This window comes from Lactuca serriola, chromosome 1, assembly GCF_051521515.1.
Source record: "Lactuca serriola cultivar US96UC23 chromosome 1, Lser_US96UC23_V15, whole genome shotgun sequence".
Classification (NCBI taxonomy): Eukaryota; Viridiplantae; Streptophyta; class Magnoliopsida; order Asterales; family Asteraceae; genus Lactuca; species Lactuca serriola.
Window position 1 is genome coordinate 142,309,446 of NC_136408.1, and position 10,653 is coordinate 142,320,098.

The 10,653-nt window shown below is 33.9% G+C and overlaps 1 protein-coding gene across 1 annotated transcript; it reads left to right on the top strand.

The window, feature by feature from the left end:
- The first annotated feature begins 7,587 nt into the window (after positions 1-7,587).
- LOC145099480 (3-oxoacyl-[acyl-carrier-protein] synthase I, chloroplastic-like) lies at positions 7,588-10,148 on the top strand. The gene is made up of 7 exons (XM_079037053.1): positions 7,588-8,089; positions 8,166-8,597; positions 8,679-8,852; positions 8,953-9,066; positions 9,505-9,606; positions 9,697-9,763; positions 9,854-10,148. Exons 1-7 carry the CDS (start codon positions 7,628-7,630, stop codon positions 9,919-9,921), a joined length of 1,419 nt encoding a protein of 472 aa, XP_078893179.1. The 5' UTR covers positions 7,588-7,627; the 3' UTR covers positions 9,922-10,148.
- Positions 10,149-10,653: the final 505 nt, after the last annotated feature.

Here is a 10,653-nt window from a genome sequence, read left to right on the forward strand (position 1 = left end):
CCAAGTCATGATTGTCTTACGTATAATGGTTTTTCAAAGTTTTCATCAAAGTTTTCATCCATGTTTTTATACTCCTACTTTGTTAGATACTATTGCTTCGTTATACTTCCACTTAGTTAAATGCTATTACTTTATTGACGCTTCTACTTCGAGATACGCTTATACTTGTTTACGCTTTTACTTCGTGATACACTTTTACTTCGAGATACACTTTTACTTCGTGATACACTATTACTTCGAGATACACTTTTACTTCGTGATACGCTTCTACTTGAAAACGCTCCTACTTATTCACGCTTCCACTTATTAACACTCCTACTTTATTAATGCTACTATTTCGTAAACGATTATACTTTATTAACACTTCTACTTCGAGAAACGCTTCTACTTCGTGAAACACTTCTACTTTGTTAACGCTTCCACTTAGTTAAAGGTATGCCTATACGTGTATAGTTATATAAATAATGTTTAAAGGACTTAGGAAGGCTAGTTCGCCCTATTTCCTTTTCCTCGTTTGGATGTGGTCTTGTGGGATCGGATATCCATACGAAGTTCGTTTGATCATTAATTATATATCATGTATACATGTATAGACATATGGGTTTTACATCGGTCTGTTCAGTTATGAGTCTCTACTGCTAGTCTAGCACTTTCATCAGAATTCACTATTTGGGATACATCTTCAGGACACGGCCTTCTCCGTTGTCTAGTTGGTAACCAGAGTCTCTTGTAGGGAGAGCGGACATTGTGTGTATAGATCTATACGGGATTGACACTCCCGCACCCTGACTGCTAGCTACAGTCCATGGCCTACCAAGCCAAGGGGTGACAAATGTCATACTTACACCGACGCTTGTAGGGTGTCAAGTACTCTAGTGTTGATTAGTATGGTTACGAGTATCTCCAGGTTACCTTATAATTCATGGTCTTAAGGTAACGATATTTAACACTGTATGCTGGAAACACACTCTTAGAATTACACTGTTTTAGACCTTGCCAGCTGTATCTTTCATTTGATACTGTCTGGGGTCTGTATTCATTGTTTTGGACCTTGCTGGTTGTATCTTTCATTTGATACCGTCTGGGGTCTGTATCACCTTTTTTTAGACTATGCCAGGCGTATCGTTCATTCGATTCTCCCCTGGAATCTATGATTTCTTCTGCCTTAGTCAGCAGTCTTCACTGCTGAGGCGTATGTTATTTTCCCTGATATTCTCCTACTTTCTCTAAAATCAAATACCGTGTTTTGATAATGATAGTGTTTAAGGGAAAATTACTTTTGCAAACATAACTCTGTCCAGTCTTGGTAGAGGACTGCTTTTAATTAGAAAATATAGGATTTTCTGGAAAGGACTCTAATACACTGTAAACTCTAAAACTATTACTTTTATAAAGTTATTTTGAACTTACACAAATGCCACTAAATACTTATGAACTCACCAACATTTATAAAAATGCTGATACTCGCTTTCAAAATAACTTGTATTCTCAGGTCAGTAATAAACAGGTACATCTCAGGAGCTTTTGGTGAAGACAGTCTAGTACCAAGCTGCACCTATATTATTACTTGTATTACTTTAATGTTTCTATGTAAAGTAAACCATGTAAAACTATTACTATTAATGCAATGGTTGTTGTACTTTGATTACTATACTGCATATGTTGTGATACTTGATATGACGTCATCCACCCCAGAACGTTTCCGCCGTTCCGGTTTTGGGGTGTGACAATTAAAATCTAGCCCTATAGCAAGGCTAGAAGGAAAATTTTAAAGCAAGACTTATAGTAAAAGGATTTTCTCATACTCATGTCATTGACTATAGTCCTTATCATACACAAGAAGCTATGATTATATCAATAAGGATATTATTTATTATAAAATAATATTTTTAATATGAGACAAAAATTAGATTTCAAGAAAGACCACTTTTCTTAATAGACATCTATTTGAAGATATCTATATAGATTAGCCTAAAGGTTTTCTTGATCCAAGTTATCCTAACAAAATGTGTAGAGCTTGAGATCCACTTGTGGATAAAAAGCAAACATCTCAATGTTGCAATCATTATTTCAATATAAAACCACAAAGTATGTTTTTATATCAAAATGAATAGAACATGTTTGTTTACTATGAACTAGTGCGATATAGTGAAATTCTTAATCATGTGTGAATGAGACATACTTAATCATTTGAAATCAAATTCTTACTAAGCAAGATAGTTTTCACCTTGAATCGGAAGGTATTTATAAAATGAAAGACTTAGGAAGAAGAAGATACATTCTTGGAATGTAAAATCTATAAGGATAGATAAAAGGAATGTTAAAAGTTTCATGTCCTGATATATTGGCAATATCTTGAAAGGGATCAAAACACAAGATACTTTTGGAGAATTATTGGCATTGTTATATGGCACCATTTTGAGATAGCCTCAAAATTACATAGCTCATAGACTTGAACTAGATGAAATGATTTATATTGTATTTGCTTGGCAAATGAATTCATCATTTACGCCATATTATGCATAGGACATGGTATTTGATCAGGCTGTAAGCATGTCATAGGATACTAATTGAATATATGGTGAAGTCATCAGAGGACTAAGAAAAACATTCTAAGAGTACTTTAGAAGAACTAAGAGAATGTATATGAGAAAATCAGTATAGAAATGATCTTTATGGAAAGAGCTACACAAGATGTTAATTTGTAAACAGATATATATATATATATATATATATATATATATATATATATATATATATATATATATATATATATGAATTTATAATTGGATTTTGACTTCATTATGGAATGAAAGGTAAGTTTTGTTGGAATGAGGTCCAAGCAAAACATAATGACACAATCCACTACAAAATAAGAATACACTACTTTTGAAGTTGAATTCAAATATGATTGGATGAATAAGATCATTGAAAAACTATGTTGATTTCTTCCATTTGAGGATCACATAGAAATCTTTGTGACTTCGAGAGTATAATTAATCAAGCTAAGGGACTCTCTGTCATGAAAGAACACCAATCATATCTCGAAGGTATTTAACTATACCTAGAGTAAAGTTAAGTATGGAGATGAAAGTATTCACAGAATTCACACAAATTAAATTTTGACAGATCCATTGATAAAGTCATTCTTTTAAGCTAACTGTGATTGGTCACACTTCAGCAATAAGACTTTATTATTCTAGAAATGGATTTTTGATTTGGATTTAGTATTTGGATATTGGAAAATTATAACAACAACTATTAGACAATTTTATGATATAGTCTTCACGTTAATACTTGTTGTGTTCTATATTAACATGTTTAGTCCATGAATAATGTTATTATTCTAAAAGTTCATAGTCGGTTATAATTGTGGGAGCAACTATAAATTAAGACTAATATGAATTGGATTGGTTGACTCCCATTAGATGAAAGTAGGCAAGTGGTTGTAACCAAGTTTCACAGGTACTTGTCAGAGAACTAGTATTGAACTGACCCGCATCAAGATCATGTCATGGATCGCTATCGTGAATGATACTTGATTAAAAGGTACTATCTTTGTATCCTTGACACATGAGATACATAGTGAGACTTAAGTGTAGGGAGTACTATGCTTGATATGGTCAAATGTTGTTCTATAAACGGGAAATTATAAAAGCCATTTTCAGGTATGGTGTGAAGTATGCAAGAGACTTATGTAGTCAAGATAGGATTTGTTCCTCTTATGTGTTGAGAGTTAGGCATGTAAGGTGCCTAACCAAAAAGTTGAAGAACTAATGAGATTGATCACGATCTGAATCTCATGTTCAACATGATATCTATAGCAAAGGGATAACTGATAAACTTACCTTATGCACCAATTGTAGCTTTGAGCTTTTTGGGAATTGGGAGTTGATAGAATGGCATAAACAGTTATATGGTCTTAGGCGTAGTGAAATGTTGCTAGACATTCACCACAGTCTATATTAGTCTAATATGAGTCTTGCGCAAGTGGGAGACTGAAAGGCATAGTATGCTCAAGAGTCATATTAAAGTGATACTACTAAATAACATATGATACTAATGGGTCACACTAAGAACAACTTGATACAATTTATTATTTATTAGAAATTGATTTTAATAAGTATTCAATCAAACTCTTATAATTAAATTGGAAATTATTTATTTCATGGAAATAATAAATTCCATTAGCAACTAACTTAATATATATCATATAGTATGATTTATAAGCCATGTACAAACTTTTGCACTAGTTGAATCCTTTTGTTTCTTTCCTAAAAGACAATGTTTATATTTTATAAAAGAGTTTATAAAAGTTTGACTTTTTTTTCTTCTTCTTTACGCAATTTTCGAGATACACATAAAAAGAAGAAGTGTATGACTTGTCTAATCATGCTTTAAAAGCATGGGAGACATGCTTATAACAATGAGGACAAGTTTGCTTAAAGTGCTAAGGACTAATGGGTAATAACTTCACTTTATGCATATAAATAAGAGAGGTTGCACTTGGAGTATTTTCTCATTTATTCTTTGATGCAAAATCCGAATCCTCTCTTCCCTCTCCCTTTCTCTCTAGGTTTGTTTGGAAAAGTTGAAGAACACTTGCATCTTCAAGCCCTCTTTAAGTTCATATTGGTTATAAACTTAAAGCTTAAGGGTTTAAGAGTTTTGGACTAACATCTACATCAAGTTGAGTCATTGTTGGTGTCTCAAAGGTTCCACATTCTTCATCAACTTCCATGCATCCCATGAGGACCCAAAGGATTACAAATGTTGTTATTTTTTTCATCATTTCTATGGTTGGCGTGTTTAATCTTTCTATAACTTGCAAGAAGATCGTTGGTGGGTATAAAATGTTTATGTTTTTTCAAAATTAAAAGTCTTCCGTTGCCATATTTATCAAGTTTATGAAACTATTTTTGAACTAACATGAATTCTTTGGCATAATATGTTCTTGATTTCTGGTTTTGTTCGTGTAATTAAGCTTCCAATGCATGCGTTAATTCTGATATGAGTTTCTAGGACTATCTCCTTAAGGCTGCTGTTTCTCGTTCGATCATGTCAATTCTTAGATTAAATGTTTAGATGTTTAAGTTTCCATGTTGTTATTTTGGTTAGTCTTTAAACTTTTCTACTCATTAAGTTTTTGTCAAGTTGCTGCTATCTCAAGCTCCTAAAAGTTCACTTTGCTATGCTAAAGTGACTAGCTTAGCTATTCTTTTGTTGCTTGTTTGACAATTAGGTGTTTGTAACATTACATTTAAAATAAAATAAATTATATATATATATATATATATATATATATATATATATATATATATATATATATATATATATATATATATATATATATATAAAGAGCATCCTAACATTGGTTACAAATATGCCCTAACTTTTTTCTCAAATTTGATTCCTTTTTTTTTTAAACTTAATATTTTGTAATAAATTTATTTGTATTACTTTACTAATTACCAATATTTACACTTTTTACGATATTGTTTTCACGAAATCGCCAAAACACTTCTTACAAATTCAAGGTTCTAAATAACGTAAGGCGTGAGTTGGCGGCAATGCCAAGCCTCAAGCTTTTCTGAGCCTTGGCGAGTCATGACGTTTGTAAGGCGTGACTTATGGCGACAATTTTCTATATAATTAATATTTTTATATATATTTTCAACTATTATTCATTTTATACACATATATGAGTTAAGGCGGAGTTTTGGCAAAGCTTGGCGGCAGGTACAAGCCTTGGAGTCATGGCGCCCCATGGCGAGCTTTTTAGAACCTTGTACAAATTTGTTCCAACGTTTTTTTTCAACTTTGTTTTCTTATAGTTTTAAAAACTTAATATGCTTTAAATTGTTCTTACATTTTTTTTAATAAAATCCATTCTAAAATTTAAAATAACATAAATTAAAAAATTACATTTTAGAAATCCTAAAAATAAAAAATAACATGAAAATAAAAATAACATTAAAAACCTAAAAAATAATTAAAGTGAAAAATTAAAAAATCTAGAAAAAAACATAATATCCAAATTTCAGTTGCGTTTGAGCTTATATTTTTCACGAATTAAAGTTTTCATCACTTGGGCCGCCTCCTGATCTTTGGTGTTGATGTGCCTTACATCTTTCATCAGCAACAAATATTATGTGAGTCGGACTGTTTCAAACATATGTTTCTCTAAAGTTGTATTCAATTGTGCCATTTATTCCATCATTTCCTCCGATCTAGCTGACCGATCGGTTCCGACCGACGAATTTGAAAATGTCGCTTTTCCTTTTCCTCATTCTTGATTTTTTGTTTTGTCCCTTCCCATGGGACGAGGAGGCAGAATATTTATTCGATGTCATCGTTATCATCATTAAGATTAAGGTCTACGTGACCATCCGATGAAACTTGTTATAAGCTCGAATATGAAGATGTTCGACTTCTTTTTGGTGGATTAGCAATTTCTTAATGGGTTGCAAGTTCCCTCCACCCAACTCGTTTTTTTTTTTTTTTGACAACTTCACACACATGAATAAACTTAAAAGGCTTTAGCATGTCTTCTTGGAATATTGCGTGCGTTTTTTTTCAACAAATTCACCTCATTTTCTTTCTCTAGCCCATTGTTTTTCATAGTTTGTGTAAATTTCGTTCCAAATGTGTCACGAGTTTGTTAACAAGATCCCATTTCAAGTTTCACTGGTCGGATGTCTGCTAATTTGGATCTCAACCTATTCCCTTACAAAACCGCTCCGTAATACGTAACGAAAATTGATCACACGATTAACCATTTCCCATGTCGCCGTCTTCACATATATCGACCTATGCCTTTGCTAACTCAGTTTCTTCTTTTTCTGTCCAACTTATCGGATCGGCCTAACCTTTTCTTTGTTGAGTTTGTTCTTCTTCATGTTCCGAATTGGAAAGATTTCAGTTGAAGGTGTGAAAGGTGGTTGGGATTGAAATTGGAATTGGGTTTTGGCTGATTCGTTTTCGGTTGGGATTGGAATTTGAATTTTTGTGGCATTTAGAATTATTAATAATAGCTAGGAACAACATCCACTTGTGCCTGGTAAGGTGGTGGTGATGTCGGATCATAACCGAAAAATACAAACGGGTAGGAAACATTTTGTTTTGGAGTATTTTGCTTGGAAGACTTTGGATTCTCGGACCACATTTTGATTGAAAAGTGTGTAAATTGGTAATATGTTGAAAGAATGGTACATATATATAATAGTAAATTTGTTTAAAAAAACAGAAAAGAACATGCAAAATTATCTGTTGCCAATAATTGGCAACATTCATTTCCTTCCAACCGTCACATTTCACCCCGGTAGAAACCCACCGTCAGTATTATACCGGCTGTAAAAGAGACGTCGCGGCCCGATATTTAACAGCCATAAACCATCCACATCAGCATAGCTCCGATGATTTTTTTATGATACTCTTTAGCCTTAGTGGTTGGTTTTTGTTGTTATTAACATGTTTTAAGTGAATGATAATTCTCTACCCTAAAATTACTCTTTTAAGCACAATCAATCAATATAACCCCTAATTTTGTTAAGAGTTAAACATAAATGCGTGTGTATATATTACCCCCTAGCATCACTATCTTCAAGATCACACACTCTAAAGAATCATGGAAACTCAAAAGTTTCTCCAGTCACCGCATCTCCATGCGTTCCCATTCAACCCACTCCGCAAAAACACTTTACTCACAACTGTTAAGGCCCCATTATCCACCACCTCCACACGACGCACCGTCTTATTATCGCACCGTCCTTCCATCACACCAACCCGAGAGAAAGACGCAAAAAAACGTGTCGTTATAACCGGTATGGGTATAGTCTCTGTCTTTGGAAGCGACGTCGATAAGTTTTACGAAAGACTCTTAACCGGGGAGAGCGGAATCACTTTAATAGATCGATTTGATGCTTCAGAACTCACCACACGAATCGGTGGTCAGATTCGTGGGTTCGATTCAAATGGATATATTGATCGAAAAACGGACCAGAGACTCGATGATTGTCAACGGTATTGCATTGTTGCAGGGAAGAAAGCACTTGAAGATGCTGCTATTAGCGGTGATGAACTCTCCAAGGTTCGTAATCCATTTCATTGATATGTTCGCTAGCTATATGACATGACACTTGACAGTGATTTCCGATGACATGCAGATTGATAAGAAGCGAGCAGGTGTGCTTGTTGGATCTGGACTTGGAGGCGCAACCGTGTTTCACAATGGTGTGAAGTCTCTCATACAGAGGGGTTTCAAGAAAATCACACCTTTTCTAGTACCTTATGAGATATCAAACATGGCTGCTGCTTTACTTGCTATTGATCTTGGCTTTATGGGACCAACGTACTCCATTTCAGCTGCATGTGCAACATCCAATTATTGTTTGTATGCCGCTGCAAATCATATCCGTGAAGGGAAGGCGGATTTGATGATTGCTGGTGGCGTTGAAGCTGCGGTTGTTCCTATTGGAGTCGCTGGTTTTGCTTCGTGGGGAGCATTGTCTAAAAGAAACAATGATCCTCAGACTGCTTCAAGACCATGGGACAAAGATAGAGATGGCTTCGTGATGGGTGAAGGCGCTGGTGTTTTGGTAAATTTCTTACGCTTTTCATCTCTGGATTTCATATACATATCTTTTTGTAGTTCGTATTTACGTGTTTTTTTTTTGTAGGTGATGGAGAGTTTAGAACATGCAATGAAAAGGGATGCTCCGATACTAGCTGAATACTTGGGAGGTGCAGTAAGTTTTGATGCACATCATATAACTAGTCCACGATCCGATGGATTTGGTGTTTCATCTTGTATTCAAAGATGCCTTGTGGATGCTCGTGTTTCGGTAGAAGAGGTACTTTGCTTTTATTTTTTTCAAGATTAATTTCCTTTAAACCGGTTTAAACAATAAGAAATTCATTGGATTCGCTTCTGAAACATGTTCTTGATTGTAGGTAAATTACATTAACGCACATGCAACTTCAACAATACTTGGCGATATAGCTGAGGCAAATGCTTTGAAGAAGGTATTCAACAACATTACAGGGATCAAAGTTAACGCTACTAAGGTGAACATCTTATGCCCTATGTTGTTACAACATCAAATTAATAATGACATTATCTTTTTGTTTAACGGCTAGTTGGTTGATGGACAAAAGTGAACATCTCAGATGGTTGGTTTAAACAATATTAGCCATTACTAATTTGAACAAAGATTACAAAAGTGAAAACCTATTGGACTTTAGAGCCCATAACAAGTAACTTGAAAACGCTCTTATATTGTGTAGACAAATTAAAGCTTCTTTCATTTTGAACTTTTATGAAAAAACTCCAACAAACAGTACTTCTATTACATATATTCTTAGTTACAACAATTCCGTGATTTGGACAAAGACTGCAGAGTTGCCAAAAAGAAAAAGTAATAATAATAATAATAATAATAATTTCGTTTTGTTTTAAAGATTAATTTAGACTGAACTACTAATTTGGTTTTGTTTTAATGTCAGTCAATTATTGGGCACTGCATGGCAGCGTCGGGAGGTGTTGAAGCGATAGCTACTATTAAAGCGATTCAAACCGGGTGGTTACACCCAACCGTTAATCAATTTGTATAATTGATTACCCTACATTCCTATTGGCTATTATATTCTCTTTCATCAATTTTTCTTTAATTTTTTGCCTTGTCATTCCTATTGTAGAACCTAGAACCTTCAGTCGAATTTGACACCGTTGCAAATAAAAAACAAAAGCATGAAATCAACGTTGGTGAGTTTGCTTCCTCCATGGTTTAGTTGCAACGATTAATATATATTAAGTTGATCACTTTTCAATCTTCAATTTCTGGTATATATGCAGCCATTTCAAATTCATTTGGTATTGGTGGACATAACTCGGTTGTAGCATTCTCTGCATTCAAGCCTTAATTTGATTACGAAGAATATGTCCTCGATCCATGAAGAAGGTGCATGTCATTCGAGGCATTTGATCAATATGTGTCATGGAATAGCATGTATAGAATAATTCAAAAGTCAAAAGTCAATATGTTGTAACGTGGATGGATGTGTGGTGAGACGTTGCATAACGAGTATAAATACTTATTCATTGTATTTTCTTTTCATAACAAATAACAATAAAATACAATTCAGATCCATTTTCCGCTTTATCTTTAAGAACATATTTTAATTTATTCCTAAAACTACTAGAATCAGAGGTATATCATAGACAGAATCAGAGACGGATTTATTTCTTTGATAATTAGCGACTGATCACTGAAGGAGCTGGATTTCCACATATAGCCTATCAATTTTCATTGATTCAGCAACAGATTTCTAAGAAATATTATGTGACTATGTGTTCGTTAGGGTTTAATGATTTTGAGGATTTATGCTATTTAGTTGCTTAAATGTCTTAAATGGTCTTATAGTTAAAGAAAAGTTTATTCTAAACATGTTCATTTGGGTTTGATTAGCAAATATAATATTGTGTACATGTATTGTAATGTTAGCCCATAATCAGGACTATGGGGGTCTCGAAAATCTGGGTGCTGATGAATGTAGATAATCTCCTGAAGGTGACCGTGGAGAAAGTAAGTCAGAGATCGCCAAACTGAGAACGGCCTACGGTTTGAATAGTAGCCGGTTTAACAATCAGACTAA